Source organism: Cephus cinctus, unplaced genomic scaffold, assembly GCF_000341935.2.
Source record: "Cephus cinctus unplaced genomic scaffold, Ccin1 Ccin1_scaffold0689, whole genome shotgun sequence".
Lineage (NCBI taxonomy): Eukaryota > Metazoa > Arthropoda > Insecta > Hymenoptera > Cephidae > Cephus > Cephus cinctus.
Window position 1 is genome coordinate 1,015,173 of NW_014333312.1, and position 23,755 is coordinate 1,038,927.

The window sequence follows — 23,755 nt, forward strand, 5'->3', positions numbered from 1 at the left end:
GTGATCACGAACGTGTATTTTGGCGGGCAGAGGTTCTCCGCTACTACTATAATAAGGCATCGTTCGTATCTAATTCCACTCCGTCTATTTAAAAGTGGACAGAAGTGCACTAAAAAGTCTTTTGTGTTCAATTGGTCTGTGCGTCAGTGCCCCTCTCCACTTCCCCATAAAAAATTGTGAATATATTATATCCAATGTTAAGTTGATAGGATACGTATTTCATCTTTCTGTTGACAGCTTTACCCCTCTGGAAAGGTTAGTAATTCTCGTTTCTAAGTTTTCTCAGAAGATTTCAACAGAATATTTTTCGCGCTTTTGCGATATGCTCGTTCAGCCATGGCAGTTGTAATTATTAAAGATAGGAAAGAAGAAACGGAGAGGAGTACCAAGAAGAGAATTTCTTTAAGGGAAAAGATGAACCTCCTGTCAAAGTTTTTGGGAAATCCAGATCACTGCTACGATCAGGCAAGCAACAAATAAAACACAAAGATTCAATATAGGTGGCTTAGTACACGAATGAATATAGCCCTGCATATCTCTAGGGAGAAAAAAGGCAACCATGAATAAATGTAAACGACGATCTTGCGGTTACAGGTTGGTCCTTATATTAGAGTAAGCCTGTCATCTAATTAAAGACATCAACTACTAAACTGGCTGTGATTATGTAAGATGAGGTTAAAGGTTAACTTTCGGTCGCTATGATTAACATACAGTTAATATCATGATGACTTAGTTGTCTGAAATTCTGACAGAACGAACGGCTTCCAGTATAATGAAAGTTTCATGTCAGTCTACGTCACATTATGTAAGCTCGGTTCGCGTACTCTCGACAACTTACGGCTGTCCTTGTCGCCTCTCAGTAACCCTTAAGTTCAGGTTAGGTGGCTGACTAGCTTTACATTGATCGTGATAATCCAGAATTAAATTTGCATCTTGTAGATGCTGCAAATCCTCCACGTTTCAATACACCTTCAGAAAATTCCTAGTACACGGCACACTCAATATAAAACTATGTAGGATTGTTGCATCACCTGAGGATGGTTCTACCATAAGAAATAATGGAAATCAAATGAACGCATCAACTATCATTTCCGAGACGGTGTATAATGAATATATTCAGATGAAAATGAACTTTCCTAAATCCGCTCTGCGATCCTCCCTAAATTACATACATTATAGTATAAAGAAATCAGGTCATAATAGATTGATCCTGTAATCTCCTTTCGCGCAGATCCCATGGCAGCGTCCGGGGTAGCACTAAAGAGGGAGAACGGAAAGTCGCACCAAGTGAAATTGAATGCCGTTTTCATAGCACAGCTTTCAAAGCGATGTGCATCCTTTTAGAGGGTGCATCCAGGCTCCGCACAGGTAGAGGGTGCGTCAGAAGGGTTAAAGCAGACATAAAAAAGCTCGACGCGCAGATGTTGAAAAATTCAACCTTTTCTGTGATTCACACGATAAGAGCGTCGCACGTTTAACCTGCACGCAGCTGAAATTCACGGATGATTTCTTAGGTAGCTTTTTGAACGATGCGTTTGTCAGCGTCTGCCAATGCGTTTTGTACGTCTGCGTCCGCTGAGTCACGCAGATAAATTTATATGCGGAGAAGACGAGAAGCAATGAAAACCATTTATGCTGAGGCGGCTTCTATTGTTTGCGGCCTCGGTGATAAAATCGATGACTACGGTACAATCGTTGTACTGACGAACTTTACATTTTAGATACTGGGTAATTTTTGAAGCATCCTGGAAAGCGTCTATTGGTAATAATCCGAATTCCTGTGATCGAAGACTGACCTCACCAAGCAAGATGAACGTTTCCGTCAGCGTTACAAGCAGCCCATCAGTTTGAGACGGTAAAAAACGTTCAACCAAAACATGTTCATTTTATGATGAGTAACAAAATATTAACTGCAATAATTTCTTGGTTCCAGATAAAAGGGCGTGTTAGAGTTACTTTATTTTGCATATTCATATTAATTGGATTCAAAGTGCCAATACATTGAAGAATTATCAATAATAACTAGAAGGTTTTATAAAATATATATGTATGCATGGACATGATGCCAATCGTGCTTGATTGCGAGATCGGATCAAGTGAAGCGACAAAAGAACCGCTGTAAACCGGTCCAGCAACATATCGTGACAGTTTAAGGTGCATTAATAGGCTGTCGACTCTGCCTAATTGACTCGATTCGATCTTGATACATTTGTCTCGAGAATCTTAGCCGACTGGTTCGATGTGAACGATGATGAACAACGAGAGAAATAGAAGTAAGTCTTATCCAGGAGAGAAAGATACAAATAATTTTAACTCCGTGATACGTTAACCCCGCGTTTTTCAGATAGTCTTCAAGGCACGATATCTATATTAAATAAACAGACCGAAAAAAGGAATGGCTTCTTCGCACGTGTTTCACAACCCTCCGTTTTGAATCCTGAAATATTTTAACGGGACGTGTGTAACAGCAGAGACCTGTAATATTTTACAGGAAGTATTTACGTACTTTACCATGTTCAAAGTATTCTCTCTTGAGGAAACACTCCTGAATTAATAATTTAAATAAATTTGATTTTCCTTGTCGTCCAAGGTAAAATTATATTATTCATATATAAAGTCATCCATTCAGTGCATTGAATACTGTAAGAACAAGTATATAAAATAATTAAAAGAAATTTATTCAAAAAATCACAGATTCATTAATACTAATTCAAACGTTCTTTAAGGAGGTGCATTGGTGTAAGCAGCTAGTCAACATTGCCAACAGTACCACCGACGGGCTCCAGCAGTAGAATCATACCGCGTCGCGACGCCGAGCGTCAGTCGAGCGCGGACCGTGTTCAGAGTAAGGTTGAGACAAGTAGAATGGCGACGTCCGGCAAGTTATCCCCGTCGTCGTCGCCAAGCGCTAAACAACCCTCCCTCGTGAAGGCTGCCAGTTGGCAGCAGAGGGTCTTTGGTAAGCATCTGGTACAGTGTAACCAAGTGAATTTAGAAAGCAACAAACAACGTGATGTGAACAGTGTTCTAGTTGGGGATAAAGACGAGTCTCTTTGCGAGGTGATCGGTCTTTACTTTAGTTTCATTAACCCAGGCGCAAGTTGCGATGACTTCACTAGGCAGCTCAGCGAGCTGTATGGCAGTGTAAATGGTTCTTCAATTATTAGTGCCCAAGAGAAGGAGACATCAAACGATAAAGAAAAGCAGAATAAAAGAAAACGTTTCGAAGTCATTCACGTGGTGCTTTGGAGCAACGTAGCCGATGTCCTCGACTTTGAAGAAAGCTTCCGTGGACACGTTTCTGAATTGCCATGGTTTGCTGTACCAAATCAGGATTACGAGAGAAAGGTGACGTTATTTATAATTAAACGAAAATTGATTAATTAATTAAAACAGTACTTTTAGCAGAACCATCATTTTTTAATGGAATTAATTAACAATTTCTTTCTTTAAATGGTTCTTTGCCTTAAATACTATTAGCTGGTGGTGCCCTTACGCCATCATTAACTGTCATTAGTCTCCCTCTTTGACTGGTGTCTCGAGTGGCCACGTCCGTGCTCTCTGACCTGTAAATTACATATCATAAATTACACCGGATTGGCACCACCAACCGCTTCAACGTTTTCCTTTGGATTTTCTCTGGGCAAGTCTACATTATACGTGTCCACGCCAACCATATGTATAATACAGTTTGTAGAAAGAGAAAGAGAGAGTGGTAATGAGAGCGAAACAAGAAGAGCGGAGCGGATACTCGATATCCCACGGGAAACTAAGCACACACTGTATTATCATTAGGCGAATATTGATTGAGAACCTTAACCTTCAATAGACTGAATCGATCGCTCGAATGTAATATATTCGCAAATATGCTTATACGGCTACGATATACCGCGCATATCGCATTCTACTTAAATTAATTAACGATACCCATTCTCATCTGAATATAAAAATATTCTGAATTCAAAAGTCAAGTCTCCTCGTAGTTCCATGGATATTCCAGAATAATCCAATAACACTTCGTTACAAATTGTTTAATTGCTACCACCAATTTGCTACGCATAATTATTCCAAATAGAATTCAGTATACTCTATTCCCATTCTTCTATTCTTTTCTCTCATTTCTTCTTCACAATTCTTTCCCACCATTTATGCAGACAGATAGGAAAGAGTTAATTACTCGTGAGCACGATGCTTTCCATACTAGACTCCTTTGATCGTTGTCGACGTGCTCGTTTAATCTAATATATATATATATACACATATATAAATGCAGGATATATAGTATCGCTGTTATCGTAGGTATACCAGAAAATAGAGAACGGTAGCCTTTAACGGCCCGGCAACACGCGTAGTGACATGTAAATTATAACAAGGCACGAACCACCGTCAGTGATCCATCCCCACGTCGCCTATCTATAGAACAACCCACGGATACACCATGGAACATATATGTCTGATTTGCGTTTCCACCTACGATTTACAGTATTACAAAGGCACATATGCCCCATCGTGAATACGTTCACGCATCGCACTTAATCGATTCGATCCTCGCGTAAACCCGAATTGATTAGATTTTCAAGCGACGATGTTGGTCGTATAGTACCTACGTGTATAACCTGAAAATATGACTGAAAGATTAATACATTTAGTTCGTGATTTGATAAAATACAATTAATCAAAATAATGGTAAACCCATAACGGTATATTACGTACATTTAGGCATGTACCCGTGGACACACAATACAAGCGAAGTAATCTTGCGAACAATAGCAGATACAATGGATCCTTGATAAATGATAATATTCCCAGAGAGTAGGTACTCAGTTTCGAAATTACGTAAGTGCGCTTTACTTTTCCGTCCATCCATGTAAACGTGGGTAAGAGTGCTTGTAGATGACGGTGGAATATATTCTGGCAGAATCGCTCTTGCTTGTATGGTATATGTATAAGTCAGCGCTGTGTAATTAAGGAGAAGTGCCTTCTTCTGTCAGCCATTAACCATCCAAGAGACAGACTGCAGACGTACATAACCTTGAGTTGTTCGATGCACTTTGCAAACTGTAAAACCGCCTTCGCCAACTGGTACATTCGACATCGAAACTACTACACATGCCTTACGCAATTTATATGTACGAGGTTATTCTGTTCAAATATAGAAATTGGATTTGACAGCTGTCAGCCTGTCATCTAGGGTTTAATGGGTCTGTCTAACGTGGATGAAAATCGAAAGTCCTGGGTCTTTGACTTTTCGGAGTTTCCTATATCTCCTACGAGTGCGACAGAGAGGGACTTATGGGTACTTACGTGAGTGGGAGAGAGACGGACGTACTGGCGATTCGAACCGAAGAGGGATACCTGTTATCGAGTCGACTATCATTATGACTTGGAATGATTTTGAATGCAAAGATGTCTCAGTAATGTATTTTATCGGATTTATATAATTCTTAGTCAAATTGATCAGGCTCATAAGCATGTAATTAGATGTTACAGCGTTGCATAGGGTAAGAGGATTAAAATACTTTGGGCTTTAGATGTTATACCAAGTCCATTGCTAATTTTCCAGTCTGGCGAACAATTCATAGTTCCGCTGATTCTATAATTTCATCTATTCGTTTTCAATTATTTTCTTTTGTTTTATCCTTGCTCATCGACTGATTAATGAAACGCTGTTCGATTGTTATTGATATTTGACAATCTCTCCACTCTGTTTCTCCGCAGCCTATACCAATTTCTTCAGTTTCCCATAGGAGTCCTAAGAGCCGGGATGGCGATCATTGATCCTATTATATCCAAGGGGAGATGGAGGGAGTTGGAAGGGAACGACAGGTGTCGGAAAATGCCACTTGTCCGTTTCAAGGCTCCCCTTTAAGGGTGCATGCCCTTCGTATCCTTTCCGAAGCTGGTGGTCTTCTGATGGAACAGGGACCGTCATTCCTGGACTAGATTGCTTTGCTACATAGCTGGGCAAAAGGGTGGAAAAAAAAATAAAAAGAAAGCTCTAGAAGTCAGCACTCTTCGTAGATGACGACCCTTTGTCATTAAACATCAAAGCCGTAAAGTCAGCATACTCCCACGTTATACTCTGTGTTCTTACATCCGTGAACTCTTCGCTTCTCATTCATGATGCCATTTCTACCCTTTTCCTTCATACCCATGAGCCGTCAAGGCTGTCTGAGAACCGCTGAATCTGTCTGATTGCGAGCAGCCTGAACTAAGAAGGTAAGATCAGGTCGAAAAGCCTGCTATCAATTTAAAGAGTTATCGTTATGTATACGTATATCCTCATTTGCCGTACGCCAATAAATATTGTAAACAAATGTTTCCATATTCCAACCAATTTCGAAATTCAATGGAGTATAATAACTTGGCTAGTCGATGCGCTATAGAAAATGGCACTTTAATTTATTTTCGTGCCTTCCTCTGTTACAGATTTTCTACAACAGGGTATAATGTCTACATAGGTCGTTAAGCCTTTTCAAGGTATTTCCGCAATCCATAGGAGAGATAACACATAAGTGTGGTATTCCGTAGAATGACGTAGTAGGCCTGTTAAGACTCTACTTTATCCTGGACTATTCATGGTATTCTTTGTAAGGCATACACTGATCTTTATGGTGCTTTGAATAGTACGGACTCTAAACAACAATGTTTCCTAAACTCTTTGGCTCCTGCTAGATAACAGCTATTGGAACTATGAAAGGAGAAAGGTATGCCACTTAAACCTTCTCTGCTTTCATCGCAAGTCCGCATATGTTTATATATATAATGTATACCTAACGATACGTATATCATTCCAGGGCAAACATTGCTGGTACTGACTTTCTGGCAAGGGTTAACCGAATTGTTAGCATCTGCCCTATCCGCCTAAACACCCAGAGTTCCTTCACTGTTTAGATTAGCTTCTCTAATGTTGGCTGCTTTACATCCAAAACTATCTTGAATAGTACTACAGCCGGACCTACGGCACTGACCAACCTGCGGCACTGAGGGTTTGAAGACCTTTCAAACTGACAGCGGTATCAGTGCTGTCGCTAAACCGTGAGGCTACCTGTGCATGCACCCTCTATGTATTACAAATTACTGTAGAACCATTAATTCGTCTAGGGAGACCACTGTCTCTAACTGCGTCCCTGGCGCTCAAACGCGATTGAATGACAGAAAGGTTAATGTAAAACGGTCAGTGTCTGAAACTTCGTACATAGAAATCTGTCAGTGTCGCAGGTCCGATTGTATATGCCTGTATGCGTAATTAAGGGAAAGGATGAAGAAGTCGGCGAGATATCTATCGTTGTTTCCTTGTCAATTTCCGTGAGGAGTTTATATATATTTATAATAGTTCTTAAAATGTATTTAATAATGAGATCTCTGCCAGAACTTCAGATTATATTATTATTATCAGTAGGAAAGTTAGCTGTATTTTTAACGAAGCTTGCGCAATATTTTAATTATTTCGGTGTATACCTATCTGTAAGAGTTACCTAGCACTTTTGTGCAATCTTACTTAAAACAACGTTAGGCAAGAAAATTTACTTCTTGCGAGGATTAAATTTTCTTCTTATTATCCTTTATCTCCCTCTATCATTCGCTGTCTGGGTTCTATTCCTCTCACGAAAATTTCTGGCAGGAATCCTCGAGGAAACTAGTTACAATAAAACTTATCTGTTCTTTCGTATTGCTACCACGTGCTCGCCATAATTTTACCGGCCGTTCATTCTCACTTTATGGATTTCTCCTTTTTTCTTCTTCTTATCTCTCCGAGTATCTTCGTTACTTTTTCCTTAGATTAAAGTATTCCCAGTTTATAAATGCAGACGTGATTAACAATCGTGAAATATCACATAGACTTGACCTTCCTGCTCAATATATTATCTGCTGTTAAATCTGAAATGTTTTCTAATCGTATAAATATCAAGGGAATCATAAAATTGCGATACGACATGAGATTCAAACTGTAATCCTATTTTACAAGGGCCGCTCGACTAAATCCTCAATCTGGTAATCGGGGAATCCCCAATAGTCTAACGGGAGTTACGTAAACGGATCTAAATACCCAAAAGCAGTTCACGATAATCCTACTGTTCAATCAGGTCTGATTTACTGATAGCTAGTACTTGATAGTTATTAGTGTAACAGTACTATATTCTTCATACATTTTGAAATGATTCTAGGAACCCAAAATTCTCCTCAGTCCTCTCAAAAATATGATGAGAAAAGATACCAAGTGTTTACTCAGGTGGATCTGTTAAGTGGCCGACGGAAATTGTCAGGCAAAGGAAAGAGAAGCTATGAACGTAAAGTTTTTGGTACGACTATACGTATATGACAAGTTTGAAAAAAAGTTCTTGAAGCTTGACCTCATCCAAGAATTCAAAGAGACTTTACGTTTGAATGAAAAGCGACCCACATTCAAACAAATAGCCATTTCACTTGATGCACGTAAAAAGTATGACTGGGTAGTGTATTAAAAAACATTCCCATATATATACACATTCTTAATACCAAATAAGTCTACACTGTATGAAATAGGCACTATAGGCGCGAGGCCTGATCTTGAAAAATTCTATATCCATCTGAACCTCTAGAGAATCATCCCCAGAAAGTTAATCTCGAACGTGGTGGATACGTGGAAGATGTTCATATTATCCTGGAAGGCGTAAATGGGTTGGCTAGGTGTCGGATAAGGGTTGCACGAGAGGACACCGAGGAAATAGCAATAGCAGAGGGTAGAAACTGGAAGGACGTGGTGGTGAATATCGACCGCTCGAGGTGGTGGGTAACCCGTGTATCTGCGTACCTTCTGTGTGGTTTCCACGTACCCAGCCACCTACGTAGTTTATGCGTGCCTACCTTGCACGAGAGAGTAAGAGAGACGGAGGATGTTTCTCATGCATGGATATACACGTAGGAAAAAGTAGCGTGTATATACACCGAGTACGTGGGTGCGTACGCCGTAGGCACAACAACCCCAACGCACATTCCCCGTGGTATAGACACCATGCACCCTCTTGCGAAAGCTCGAGCTATAGGGCCAGGGTTATACTGCATTACTATAGGGGGGTGCTTCACTGCTGTTAGCAGCAGGGCTCCCGTATTGCAGGGTCGGAGGGTTACAGGGTTGCAGGACTGCCTGCCGTCCATAGTTCGAATAAGCAACCGGCTCAGCTAAAACGTGGATGCTTTTCTGAATCGCATATCCAGGTTGCATTCCTCTAATACAAAATCTGCAGCAACCGGTTTCTCTCTACAGAACGTAACACAGACTCTTTTTAATTTTCTCTTCTTTTCATATATACTTTTTGCTTTGCATTTTTATCATTTTTTTTTCGCTTAGTTTACTCTGTACATCTCAGTTATAACGTGGATCTGTACGAGTGGATGAATGATCATAGATTATCGATCAGTCAGAGGGACAATCATTGTTTTTCATAAAGATCAATGGACCATAGAATCGGAATGGCGATATTCATAAAAATTCGTGAGAGTACCGCGAGATTTTACCAATAGAATTTTTTCTATAAATAAAACCAAAGCTATATCGATATCAAGTTCATTTCGAGTTCACTCTAGAAATACTCGACTTTCTGTAAATAAACGATCTTCTCTTGGTGGGCAGCTTTTCTCGTCGTTTTCTTCATTCCATCTTTCTCTTTGCTTCCTTTTGCTTCTCCGAGTCTAGGGTTGTGGCTATGCCCCGAGAACTCCTTGGGAAGAAAGGTCATCGATCAACCACCCTCTTCTTGCACGCGCAAGTGGACGTATACGAGATCACCCCTCTTTCCGATCACAATTCCGAAAATTACTAGCGTCGCTCATCCCTCCCAAAGGAAACTCTTCCGTCAGTACTGGATGTGTTACAGGTCTAGAAAATAATGATAATAACAATGATAACTATCACAGTATTGATCGCACTAGGATCGATCAGTAACTTTGTATAGAGTTCCTTAAAAAAAGCTCCAGCCTCAAAGGACCGCAAGAGATCACGATGATCAACCCTTTTAGCATGCAAAGACTCAACACCCTTAATACAATGTCTGCGCAGCCTGCCATTAACGATTTGACTCTCGCGTTTTACCTACGTACTTAATGGCGCAATATAATAAACAGCTGACGCTTCGACTATCAACTCAAACTGTGTTTCACCAGGGTGCGCATAGTATTTTGCAACTAGCTCCTAGGTGGGTTAGAACCAAATATGCATATCTGTTCCAGTTCTGTAAGACTGGTCTTGTGCGTCTAACAGATGGGTCCTAATTTATCGGGGATAAAGGAGTCAAATTAAGGAGGGTGTATCCAAGATACACCCTTTCCTATGGGGCCTGGTGTGAGTCACTTTCATGCACCCTTGATTAATAGCCGAGTTAGGCTCATTCATTCTGGAGATAATGTAGGGGGCAAGGAAGTGGAGAAAAAATTGAAGAAAATATAAAGATATTATGTAATGGCGACATATTCGCAGTCGAAAATGAACGTACAGTATGGCATAAGAGAAACGAGTACGTATTTGAATTTAAGAATATATAAGGGTCGTGAGTATTCCATGTAAGTAGCTATTTTTAGTATTTTATTCTGGTCCATAGTATCGGTCGGAGTCTGTGGGGAGAATTCTATTCCGCGAAATATCCGTAACCTCTCCTCTCTTCTGTTTTTCTTTCTCTCTTTCTCCTTTACTCATACATACACTCTCTGCAAGAGAGCGGCGCGGCGGTGCCCTATTAAAAGCGGCTTTATCGCCGCGACGCAGCTACCAGCTCTAAGTAAACTCAAGAGGGCACTGCGTAAATTTCGTAAGCCGGCCATTAAACGCCTCTTTCACCCCCATGATTCCGTTCTACCCCTTCGCACCATCTCCCACCCTCGATCCAGTCAACGATCATTCTAACGACAGAGCTCGATATTATGATTATCGCAAATTCTATTCCGTTCTCAGTGCTATTCGTATCAAAGATTTATCCGCGTATCCCTACCTTGCAAAATAGAGGGTTTTTTCGAAGAATTCCGCGAACCTACATTTTTCCTGAGATTCCTTAGATGGTCGAAATAGGGGAGCATTTCATAGCGCTTTTAACTTTCTAGCGCTCCGGGGGTTATCGCAAAAGCCGATTCTACCCCACGTTGATACACAATTTCATTTTCCCTTAATCCAATGAGGACCAACCCTAATAAGCTCTATCTAGTCAACGTCCGTTCTGAACGCTTCTACGCACCCTTCTCTGCGTATATCCACCCACTATTTCGTCAAGCCGAACAAACCCCAGACGTCTCGTAATACCCAAGTTACCCCTGCATACAAGATCAAGTCGTTATTCAAATCATGTTTGAGGTTGTATGAAGGAAAATCTTTCCATTAAGCTACTCTTACTTGGTCGAGTAGGTTTTCCATTCTCAATTCCCTTTGACCTTTCACCTTCTTCAATCTCATTCCCTTTCGTCGTCAAAATTCGACCTATTCCATTTGTGATAACTATATTTCAGATTTCCCTGGCTTCTTCTATCTCTCAAGGATTGTTAACTGCCAGTCGAGCTCTACTGACGTGCCCTATCACGATAAATAACACTAACTGTACAGGTAATAGGGACTTCGTGACTCAGGGAATTGCAGGTGGTACTATCAGCTAGTACCGCCAGTTAGAGGTAGTATTTACGTGTCTACGTATTCCCGGGCCAAAGCAGTGTAAGCTGACTGACGCGTGTAATGATGATAAATCGTGGCTCAAGCTACAGTAGTACCAACATGGGATAACCATAGTGAACCTACTGGAATGAGAATGGCTATTAATTACGTTGGACATTAATCATTTTTTCCCAACAGTGCAATGGCGCCGTATTTGGACTTTACTCATCCTGTGATAATACTGAGAACCTGACGAATATTCATATCTGCATACATTGTTACAGTAATTCCAATCCCGTTACTTTTTTTTAACCCTTGCCTGCTTTTAGGAAATACAGTGATCCTAAATGTTCAAATAACAATATATAAACGAACGCATGCAGGTTTGAGTATATAACGATTCAAGAATGAGCAAATTTTTCTTTGACGTTAAGGTACGTGGATACCAAAGCATTAGCCACTAAACGTATCTCAGAGCGCATATTTTATTAAGCACCCTAGAAGCTTCGTCTCCTGAGGGTGCAGTTTACCGGCTATCTTTAGAACCCACGAGCTACCACCCGTTAGAGGTGTTCAGACGTCCCCCTTCTTTCCAGACGTCCTATGGGATACCTCTATTATTTATGAAACACTGGCAATCTTCCTTCTTCCAGACCCCGTTCTTCACCTCCCATAACTTCTTCCCATCCATTTGGAGAATGGATGCGGCTGGTGAATAGCTATATCGTATCAGTTCAATTCCCTATCTTGACAGTTCTGCACGGATTCTGAAAAGGTATAATAAATGTTAGTTGTAATACTTTATGTAGAAACTCATGCAATGGCCAAGTACGTGTAAATAAACGTATCAAATATATTCGTACATGTGGTAGCACGTTTTAACGACTTCGCAACCTGCCGGATATTTGTTTCAAAAGCAAACAAGAACATGAAAGGTTTCCTAAAATAATTTATAGATCGTTTAGAAGTACTGTTAAATAATTAATACTTGTTACAGAGTGCTTAGCTAATTACAAGCAGATAGTTGTACAGCATGCAGTGCGGTTCAGGTCGAAAATAGAAAATCGACCGGATTCAAATCCTATTGGGAAATACACATGATTCCTATACAAATTTCCAGCTCACTGAATATAAGGGATGAAATTAGTTTCGCAGAGAAGATCAAGGATTCCTGGAAGAGGAAATAGATTCGGTACGAATCTCAATTGGATTAAGTAGATTAAGCTCTGATCTGTTATTGAATGTCAGATAAGATCCCAGTGGTGTGTAAGAATTATTTTTTTTTTATGGTTATTAATAGAAAAAGAAACAAGAACTACGCAAATATCTCTAAGAAAATTGAATAGAATAAAATTCCTACTTTACGGTCATAGAATCTGCTGAATCGCAAATGCGTTCTGTAGGGGCAAAGATCATATATTAACATTTTGACATATAGCCGCAAACAAACAAAAAATGAAGAAAATACCGTGGCGCCAGCCTATACGCTAAGGATTTGAATGCAATTTCAACTTCTATTCTGGCGACAGAGCAGCCCCTAGCCAGTATTGTGTTATTATCAGGCATCCTAGCTGGCTCACAAGGGTTGCCACTGACGTGGATAGATGGAAGCTTCAAGTTAAATGGTCCAGCAAAAACGCATTTGTATCTTGGGTACCACTAATACCACAAGCATCCCTCAGTTCCTCCCTGACAATCGGTAGATCTTTTAAATGTCCCAATTCCACCCTTGAGAGACACTAAAACGCGTGGTGCAGTGGCCTTTAGATTTAAGTACAATGGTATCTGGAGATTTGGGCAAACAATGAGACATTTTCAAGTTACACTAGAAATCTTCCCCTTTTGTTACACAGAGATGGCGAATCCAAGAGACGTCGGGGGTCGCGAACGCCAAGATCCTCCTTAGAAATAAATTCCTTTCAACACTGTAAAATAAAGGAGATTCATCGGTCGTGCTCATTTGCGCATCTCACCCTGAAATCCTTTTTATTTGTACAGCCACGTACCCGCGTATAGATACGATCCTGTTTCTCTTTCATTCTCATATAGTCAGAATTGCTCAGAATCGTCCGGCCTGTTTAAATTTTTTCTCCAGAAGTTACCACGGGCGTTTTCTACCCTCGAGGAATTCATAGGGGTTGTAGTTGTAACTGCGGATCTTCATGCTATACATTCGTACGTGAATGTACATAGGAAACACCTATGGCAATGATGTAGGAGGGTCTCGCTGTTTTGCACCGAGATGTCTAATGCTGATTATTACGGCACTCCATGGACTGGAGGATATCATCAGGAAACACCCTGAGACCAGAGTAGATAGTATAAAAGCTCCTCATCTTTCTGGAGGGTAAATGAACTCATCCACGATACTGAAATATCAGTACCTATCAGAATTACCGTTCGCTCATTAGCATTTTTTCAAATTTCCTCGTTGCCACGTCTGTTCACTGATTTCATTGATATGTCGATGAAATCTTGTTTTCAGTTAGTAGTTATAAATACCATAATAACTCACGTTCAAATAGACTTAAAAATAACCATCTGAAATAGTTTGGAAGTTAGTTATTCAAAATTACACTCATATATCATTTTTCCAATTAAATAAAGTTACATACGTAAATCCATTTAAGGTTCATTTCACTTCCACTCGTGGCAGGCATAGGAAAATAAAAATTTTAAGGCAATATCCTTTTTTCGACCCAATTACAAATTTGCCAATAGGTACCCTAATGTGCCTGTACTCGTTTGACTGTCCAATGTGCCAAATGGTAATTACTTCAAGAGTACATAGTGAACGTAAAATCTAATTGATACGCTGATCGATTAGCTTCGCATATAGTTCGGGTAAAGAAAATTATAAAAATAAATCAGTATGCATTCCGTTTCTTGTTTTCTGAATTTTTATCTCCTAGACGTTTGATGGCCAAAGCTAAAAGGACTCTGCCAGGCTTCACGGTTATTATAGATTGACGGATGAACAAAAGAGGGTTGAAAACGTGGGTTCGCTTCCTTCGCAAAATTCTGTCAAGTATAATCTTCTCAGAGCCATCGATCCCAGAACAATCTCATATTCAAACGTGGTATAAAATTTGCGTTTTTCAACCTCCAGAGAACATCACTCGATCGTACCTACATCCCTATACCTTTATATTCTTATATATCCCTCACTACCCTTCTTGAAAACCATACACATTAGTTATGCTCATAAGCATTCTAGTATATACGTGTATACCCGTAGGGACTAACAGCAAAGTATACTGAGAGAGTAGCAAACTGGTTAGGAAAATATCGTGGGCTCGCAGATTGTCGGTTGCTTTTTACGAGCGCAATATAACCAGGACTGAAGTTTCCACCCCTTAGAATCCCGGAGAAAATACTGATGGGACCATAGCAGAAAGGCAATGCGATTCCGGATAGTTTTACGGCTGATACTTCTTCCCTGGTAGTGCTATAACATCCAGGGCTACCCTACTACTGTAAGACAAGTAGATCCCGGGTAGGATTAAAGTTTCGAGAAAGGTTACGTCCCCTTCTGAAATGACGGATCGATGAAACTGTTGAGAAAAATCTTCAAAGTTTTCACCTCATTGAAGCCATTAACCAATGATACTCCTTTCGCCTGGATAATTCGCACGATGGCTTACGAACGAGATTCGCGAACTGTGCTCTTTTTATCCTTTACTTTCTGCCACTCGCTGTCCTCGCCCAATTCCCATTACCGTGATGCATTTCGAAATTACTTTTTCCAAGGGTTGGCTGCCGATCACCGTCCACAGTCTATAGCACATAGCTTCGTTCCTATACATTCTCGTCGATCCTGATTTATTTTGCCTATACTCTCTCGCTCCCTCGCTTTCTCTCCTACACTTTCTCCCTTCGTATCCTCATCGCGAATTCCCCTCACGACTAGTATGATCCTCTCTTCGTGATCCTCCGGCACTCTCGACGTGCCAGCCAGTCAAGCAGCCACCAGTAAGGTATAGACAACACTCGACCACAATAGTATGCAGAGGGGTGAACTGTGGTGAGCCAGTGTTGTTGTCCAGGGTGTCGTGGTTCAAGGATGCAACGCAGACGGATGATCGGGGAGGAAAGCTCAAAGTTTGCCAACAACTCACGAGTAGCTTTTGCCACTTCACGACATCCATCGCTTTCCGCATACAGACATATCGCTCTGGAGGACGACACTCGAAATCCGATGGCACACACGGGCTGGGTACTGGAAAGGGCGATTTTTTAATATCGTGTACCATTTTCATCGTTCGACGGGCGATACCCTGCGGTGTTGATATTGTGCTTTCTGCGGTGAGGAAGACTCTACCGCTAACCCTCCTCTCCTGGAGCTTTCACCATTTCGTCAGCCTTTGACACTTACCGAGAGCTTTACAAGTGCTTTCATCCTCGTGTAACGTGCCGTAATACGTCTGCCCCCACTGTGCCTATATACGTCCTATACGTCCCCACGGGTATTCCTCTCGATATACTCATTGAAAGTGTATGATGTATATGCTGAAATCCATACCGTGAAGAGGAAACATATTTCTCTTCTTGATACCTGAAAAGGTGATTTTATTATAGTCTGTTATGCGAGTCACGGGATCAATGTTTGATAAAGACACAGAGTTTATACAAGGGGGATTAGTTATTGTGAATTGAAGCATATTTCAGTCGTGAAATTCTCTTCTTGAATTTCACTCGTGGATTTGACTCTGACGCAATCATACGGTTGTACGGGTATGTAAATAGAGGGAAAAACAAACAGTGCCGTTAAGGAATACCGTGCTTAGGTTAACCGTTGAACCTCGTAGGAGGAAACGCTTGCAAGGGATGCTGACGGGTACCAAGTTCTTTGTGCCTAGACTAGGGAGCTTTTACACGGTCCTAAAACGTGGACTTTGTAGTAATTTGCTTTGCTTCCATGGCTGAAAGAGGTCTGGCTCTGCCTTGGTCGGCCTAGGCTCTCTACCTAGAGCAGCTAGTTGCTTGCAGTAGAAAAAGTACTGCAATAAAGAGCGGAAGAACCAGTGGTTATAGGTGGTACAGAGCTTGTGCTGTGTGTGGGTGGCTAAAGATCATAAGCTCTCGGGGTTACTTTCATGTAAAAACTTCCCTAGGGTTGGCAAGCTGCTAACTCGACTGGCTCTATGGATACCGAGGATAGCCAAGTAAGCAGTGCCTGCGTGTCTCCTTCGGTCTTTCTTAATTTCATTCGAATTTCATCCACTTCTTTATTCCATCCCTCCGTTCTCTGCTTCCTTCTCAAATATTTTACCTCTGTTACTTAACTGAATTCAAGAAATTCTCTTACAGACCCGACTGACTAGAAGGTACCGAATAAAGGCCGGAGTGCCCACGCTCATCTTGCTCGAGGGTGAAACTGGCTCCGTAGTCACTCGAGGTGGGGTGGAACGAGCCCTTGCCGATCCTACAGGAACGAACTTCCCCTGGAGGCCACCGCATCCAAAAGCTACCCTCGAGGACGGGCCACTTCTACCCTGTGGCGGACGTGGCAGTAACGAACCCATGCTGCACGAAGAGCTACGTCACTGCGTCAAGGGTGTTTACTTTAGTGCTCATTGGGTAAATATTTTCCTCAATTCTGTTTTCTTTTCTTCTGAAACGAAAAAAAAATACATTTTCCTTATTTTCATACGTTTCCAATTGACGCCCTATCCAATTAACCTCGCACGCATACAGCACCAGGCTTACCTTCTGTTTTCGATAAACGCGAAAAACCTGACAATGCTGCATCGCCGAGGTCATAATGCCTATATCCAATCTCAGAGGGGTTGGTGCGCACCCTCTATGAACGGTCGTGGAAACGCGGCAGAGGGTTAGTTTGCATAAGCAATCTACCTGGAGGAGAACAACAGAAATACGCGGCTGGAAAGGGGATAGGACGGACTCCTCCTACAGACAAAGAAAAAAAAATAGAAGAAAGGCAATGGGACGGAACAACGAATAAGCGGGAGCGCAGAAGCCAATGAAATATTTAAGTTCGCGCCAACCTGCAACCCCCCGCACCCTCGCACTTTTTCACTCCCTCGAATTCGCCCTTTCCTACATTTTCACCACCTCCACCTCAGGCTGAATGGCACAGTGATCTCCCTTGGCCGTGTTACCCTTCGCTCCTTCTCTAAACCGTCCGTCTTTCTCATCGTGATAAGGAAGGTGCTCTTTTAAAAAGTCAGACATTTCATTTCCTGTGCGGCTGATTCGATTCGTCAACTTCGACGAAATCGATTTTATGCAGGATAATTAACATAGGAATCTCGGTCCATGTAATTGATTTATGAGAGGTGTACTCAGGATGCTGAAGATGAATTGCTGGCAATGCTGGAAAGTGCTTCTCAGGAAGTACGTGCTTACTCAAACTCTCGCAATGCTTTATGCCTCAAGTATTTCGCAGGATTATTTAGAGGGGCACTCCATTGTCCAGAGACATTTATCCAGCCAGGCACATCGGCCAACGTGTATATCGAATTGTCTGGTTCGTTTCCGTGTAACGTGCTCTGCACTTTTATAGCGAGCCAAACCTTAGAATCCTTCCGTACTTGTATATTTTGGCTACCAACATCCACTTTCTCTCTGTTTTATCTTCTACGATTCTTTCTTGCATTGCTGCATTCCCACTCTAATATTTCGTTAAGTGTACAGCGTACTTTTATTCCTCTTTACAGTGCCCGCCATGCAAGGCTTTCACACCGCAACTAGTGGATACCTATCAGCGAATTCGAGAACGAGGACACAACTTCGAAGTCATCTTCGTTAGCTCGGATCGGTGAGTCAAATATTATGTACCGACAACACAGATGACGTTGTTGAAATGAATAACAAGAATAGAAGGGACGAAAATACTTTACGTCTCTTCCCCTCAATACCAGTCGACGCCAAATCCCTGGAGTGACTCCACATTTTAAATTCATCCTGATTTAATTATCCGGTTCCCGGAAGGACCTCCTTCGACTTCTTTGCTCGGAAACGGAAACTGTAATCAGAAAGCTTCCAAGTAAGATTTCTGAGAAAGTTACAAGAGTCAGTAGACGCTCAGCTATTGACTATGGTAAATAATAACGTGTGTACATTAATTATGTGTATACCTAATAGAAAGATTTTTTTTCAATTTCTATAAAAATTCTTCTACTCGAGTCACAAGGCATTTAAGTCAAGTTCAGAAGCTGTTGGTTTTTGCCCAAGAGACTGCCCTATATAGAGCTACCTATGCTCTTCGTTTTTCAGCCTGTCTTTGACCTCGACTTCTATATAGGAGCGTTGGCATCAATCCAACACCTGACTTTCAATATACTTTCTCCTTGGTTTCAACCCTTTCGGAATACCACTCGTCAAGAATAGTCTACTATTTCAGGTGCTTGAAATGTCGAAGAATTCATTGAACTCTTCTGGAGAAATGTGTTGATCGATACTCTGTGCACCAAACTATTCTCATCAGCGGTGCAGAGCGGTATAAATTATACTGTCGGCATGGATACTTATCAGAAATACCAATCGCCACTGCCCTTTCGAAATTTACGTCGACAGGACATGCATTACTAGAACAAATTCGTAATACAACATAAACCAACCCTGATAGCTTAGCGATGCATATCTACCAAGAAATTATACACTGTAGGGGGCGCTTTGCGAAGCAAAATCCATGTGATATGATTAAAAGACAAGATTACACACTAAAAACTACCCCCCTTGTAATTAAGCCACATACCGGAAATAGTGTGGTACCACCATGAGGACTATAAATGGATGATAATTTTTCAAAAGAGGATGTGTATAATCTGTATAAACATTTAATTCCATAATTTTGAACTCTTCCCTTATTTATCTTAGTTTCATTTGTATCGTCTTTCTACTTCTACGTAGTTTGTTCTCTGCTCATACCATTTCTTGCCGATCGGAAAACCAATAGAATTCCTCATCCTGGCGTGTATAATGGAAAGATTCCTTGAGCTGCCTGGCACCCCTGCGACACGGTACCATTTGATTGATTTCGCATATCGGAAACAGATCTCGGTAAGAGGTTCCTTGTCCATTTTATTTCAATACTCACTATCAGCTTTCCTATTTTCCGTCTTTTACTTTGAAGAGATTTTGAGAAACGAAGGACGATATTGCCGCAGTTAATTCTCTCGAATGACACCGATTCGCAGATCAACAATTCCCTTCTGGCAAGTTCCGAAAAATCGATGCTACTTTATTGGCTGGAACAGAAAGAGGCACTTTTACTAAAATACTTGGTAGCACAAGATAAGCCGGGCAGAAACGGCAGCTGAAAGAATTTAGGTTATTCGCAGAGGGCGCAATACGTTAGGGAGGTCCAGAAGAGAAAGAAGATTTGTTATCAAGAAAATCGCATCCCTTACGGACTGAGTTTCATAAAATTTTATGAGAAATCGATAGACTATCGCGGGAGGACTGTCACACCCTTGAAATGCCTTCGAGGCCGAGGGTGCTTTTCTACGTGCTGACGCTAGAGTTATCTTTATGGGGTAACCGTGACTCTGAATAATATTTAACCATAACTAGCCATATGCATTAACCCCACGTCATGGATATACCGAGACTGAACATTTTTCACTCTTACGTAAGATCCAACACGAGAATACCTTCTTTATGAACTTCGATAATCCTTAACCGTGTTAAATAATCAGCTTGAATTTACGAGGTACTTTTCCTTAATTTCTTCCATGCCTTACCGTCCCCTCTATTGGAAATAATTAATGTCCTCCCTGTGAGAGAACAATCCTGCAACCCCAGCAAAGATAAAATACAGTAAAGACCGATAAACCCAAACGTGATGTTTTACGATTGCTCTTTTATCCGTGATTTCGAATCGGTCATACGAACAGAAATCAGCCCTTTCGATTTCACGGGCGAATAGCCCACCGGTTAACGGGCAGGGAATGAGTGAATTGCTTCCGTAGTGCTAGTCATGCTGGCAACGAGTCAGAATTCAGGAATTTGGTCTACCGTAAATATTACCTTTGATTACTTGTACAATATCAATCCGTAGCACTGTCGAAAATTGCATGCATGTGAAGCCGATGAGAACGTTAAGCTTAAGGAATATTCTTAGTCGGTGGTAAACGTTGCTATGCTAAGCGATTTTACTGGTTTGCGATTTGTGCTGGAGCTCGAGCTAAAATTGTATAATTACTGAAACTTGTTCAGCATGGCTGCAAAAAAAGAGATTATATTCGAACGAGATGAAGAGAGGGTTGACTATATAGGATAACCAAGCAGTGGGTAGTTACCGGCAGCTACGGATATGGGGTATGAGACCATCAAACCAGTCTCCTAAGGGGTGCAGTGTCAATGCTGGGGTGAACGGTACGCTGGAAAAATCGTAATTATTCCTGAAATAGTGTCTGGCACGTAATTAATGAAAAGTTTTCAAAAGAGAAAAGGATGGAGTACGTGAGCATATACTTTTGAGACCATCTGTACAGACATACTTTAGGAAATGATTCCCCCATGAAAAAAGTTAGATACCAATTTTTTTTTAAGTTTTAGTATACCTCTGTATCGTGAATTATTGAATTAACATTTCAGAAGCGAGGATTCTTACAATGTCTATACGACGAGTATGCCCTGGTTAAGGATACCATTCGTTCAGGAAGAGAGAAGACAAAAACTAGCAAGGGCGCTGGACGTCCAGGCGATACCGACTCTAGTAATACTAGACCCCAGGGATAATATTATCACTCTGGAAGGCCGTGCAGAACTTCTGGAGGATCCTGAGGGCCTGGTAATAACACCTTGAGCTATCTGTTAAGTTATCACTCCGCTACACCATTCCAAGGGAATTCCTTTTACAGGAGCTTCCTCGTGTGCCATTTATCACTCTTATCCCTTATTCGCTGACGTTAGCAGTCCTCGTCAATTTCTTATGGATCATATATACACTAATTTTGATTAAATATACAAATTTATTAAATTTATGTATCTAATGCTTCATGAAACATGCCATTGATAAAAATTATTATATTCTTTTTTAGAATTTTCCATGGGCCAGTCGACTAGTCAATATACTCACTGAAAAATACGCCACGACGCTTCACGACGCCCCAGCGATAATACTCTTTGTGGGTAAGTATGTAATCTAAGGAAATTGGAATTTCCGCTAGAGAAAAAGTTTTCTTCAAGTCTTAACCAGTAATAGTTTTCATCACGTTCAACATTAGGTATAAATGGTCTAAATTTTAAAATTCTTCTAAAATTCTAGGTATAAACTTCTTATTGAAGTAATTTGGAAAAGGCAGTCAGAGTATGTCATGTATGATACATTTATTGTAGAAATGGATCGAGTAATGAGCAATTATTAAAAATTAAGTTTTACCAATTTTACAAGTATGTATTCAGTTTCACGTCATCATGAGGCCTATTAGCTCAGTTGGTTAGAGCGTCGTGCTAATAACGCGAAGGTCGCGGGTTCGATCCCCTCATAGGCCAGCTTTTTAATTTTTGAACAATTTTCCTATTTTCCTCTGGTTTAACTCACTTTTTTCCTTCTCTTTCTACTTCTTTGATAACAGAAGGTGATGACTGTGAAGTGCAATTCGCCGAGAGTGTCCTTTTGCCAATAGCAGAGGCTTACAGAAAGGATAGACCAGATTACGACCCAGACTATGATGATCTTGATAACACGCTTCAGTTTTTCATAGCGTTAGACGTGAGTATCTCTTATCCACTTTTTTCAATATTCAGAAAACAATGGTTAACATATCGATATGCAGCTCTAACGATTTCTAAACTAAGTTAATGGACTTCTCACGATTAACGTAATTAACAGTAACGCCACTTCTCAGTAATTGGCGGGATGAAGCAATTACCAGTGAAACGGTCGTTTCCGCAGAACAAGCCATGTTAATTACACGTTTAAAGCTTTCTTTTTTTTCTCTTTATTTGCCGTTTTCCATCTTTGTGCCGCAAGCAATAATCCTGAATATAAAAATAAAAATAATAAAACACAACATATTAGAACAATGTGAAGTTATCATAAAATTATTATATAACGTAATTTTATAGTGCGAAACCTCGGATATACTACGAGAATTTGTTGGACTGGATGACGCTGTACCTTTGCTCACAGCCATCGATATTCCTCGAGGCGTCTACGTAGTGATGGAGGATGGAGCCGAAATCACTGTTGATTCTGTCCAACAGTTCGTCGATGGATTTCGAAATGACAAGTTGCCAACAAACAAAATCGCAGCGGTGCACAAATCTGCAGCATCTGAACCGATTTCTACTTAATTGTACACGAAAACTGATTAACATTTAGATCGCCAAAAAAAGGATTGAAATCATTTGAAAAAAAGGTGTCACGTGATTGCCGTAAAACCTTGTAAAAATTTTATAATCAGCGTAGGTATTATAAAAATTATCCAAAGACATGTAAAATAGAGGAGAAAAATAGCGAATGGACTAATGTATATTTAAAAATGTATACATATTAATATTAAATAAATATTAAGTAGATATTCAACACGTCCTGTCTTATATTGGTCTGTTCCACGTCGTGCGAATGTTGGGTAAGTACGTCATTGATATCAATTGTTGTTATCGAATTGGTCAGATTTTATTATTGGACAATAATTTTATTACAAAATATAGTGAAGATAGTATCTATACTTAATATTACTCCTAAAATATGTCAATTGTATTTACAAATTATGTCTACGAACAGTAAAATTAGCTATTCGACATCTGTACGTTTTTCATGGTGACGCGTTATTCCTTGGCTCATTTAATTAACTTTCATTCGTGTCACAGGTATAAAAGTAATATCAGTATCAAACTAATACCATGAAGAAATAATAACTAATTCATTTATACAATTATTATAATTTATGGATGTGCTATAAGTGAGTTGATAGTTTAGTGAGCCATCAGGATGCACGTCAAAATTCGAGAGATAAGGTACTCACTTTCAATCTGTACAAGCTTGCTATTTAAAAATATAATTAAAGCTACATTCGTCGCTGGTACTAAAATCTTCCTTATTTTAAGTTTAGTTCAGTATTTCATATTTTTGTATCTAAGCGCTCGTGCTGCCATAAATCATGATACATCATAAACAATAAGGTTTGGTCCAAAATTGTTAAAAAAAAAAAAATGGAGAATGAAAAA

The 23,755-nt window shown here is 40.4% G+C and overlaps 1 protein-coding gene and 1 non-coding gene across 4 annotated transcripts; both read left to right on the plus strand.

Annotated features, from left to right (window-relative positions):
* The first annotated feature begins 28 nt into the window (after positions 1-28).
* LOC107269705 (nucleoredoxin) lies at positions 29-23,741 on the plus strand. 3 transcript variants are annotated; one of them, XM_015743853.2, is made up of 11 exons: positions 29-255; positions 1,722-1,855; positions 1,934-2,273; positions 2,345-2,590; positions 2,727-3,348; positions 16,922-17,191; positions 18,292-18,392; positions 21,176-21,371; positions 21,622-21,712; positions 22,159-22,295; positions 22,652-23,741. In XM_015743853.2, exons 5-11 carry the CDS (start codon positions 2,866-2,868, stop codon positions 22,877-22,879), a joined length of 1,506 nt encoding a protein of 501 aa, XP_015599339.1. In that variant the 5' UTR covers positions 29-255; positions 1,722-1,855; positions 1,934-2,273; positions 2,345-2,590; positions 2,727-2,865; the 3' UTR covers positions 22,880-23,741. The 3 variants fall into 3 exon arrangements, with proteins under 3 accessions (XP_015599339.1, XP_024942737.1, XP_024942738.1); XM_025086969.1 differs by lacking the exon at positions 2,345-2,590; XM_025086970.1 differs by lacking the exons at positions 29-255; positions 1,722-1,855; positions 1,934-2,273; positions 2,345-2,590 and adding an exon at positions 5,157-5,414 and having other exon boundaries at positions 3,215-3,348.
* On the plus strand, positions 22,002-22,075 carry Trnai-aau. Its single transcript has one exon. It is a non-coding gene; the product is annotated as a tRNA-Ile (tRNA).
* Positions 23,742-23,755: the final 14 nt, after the last annotated feature.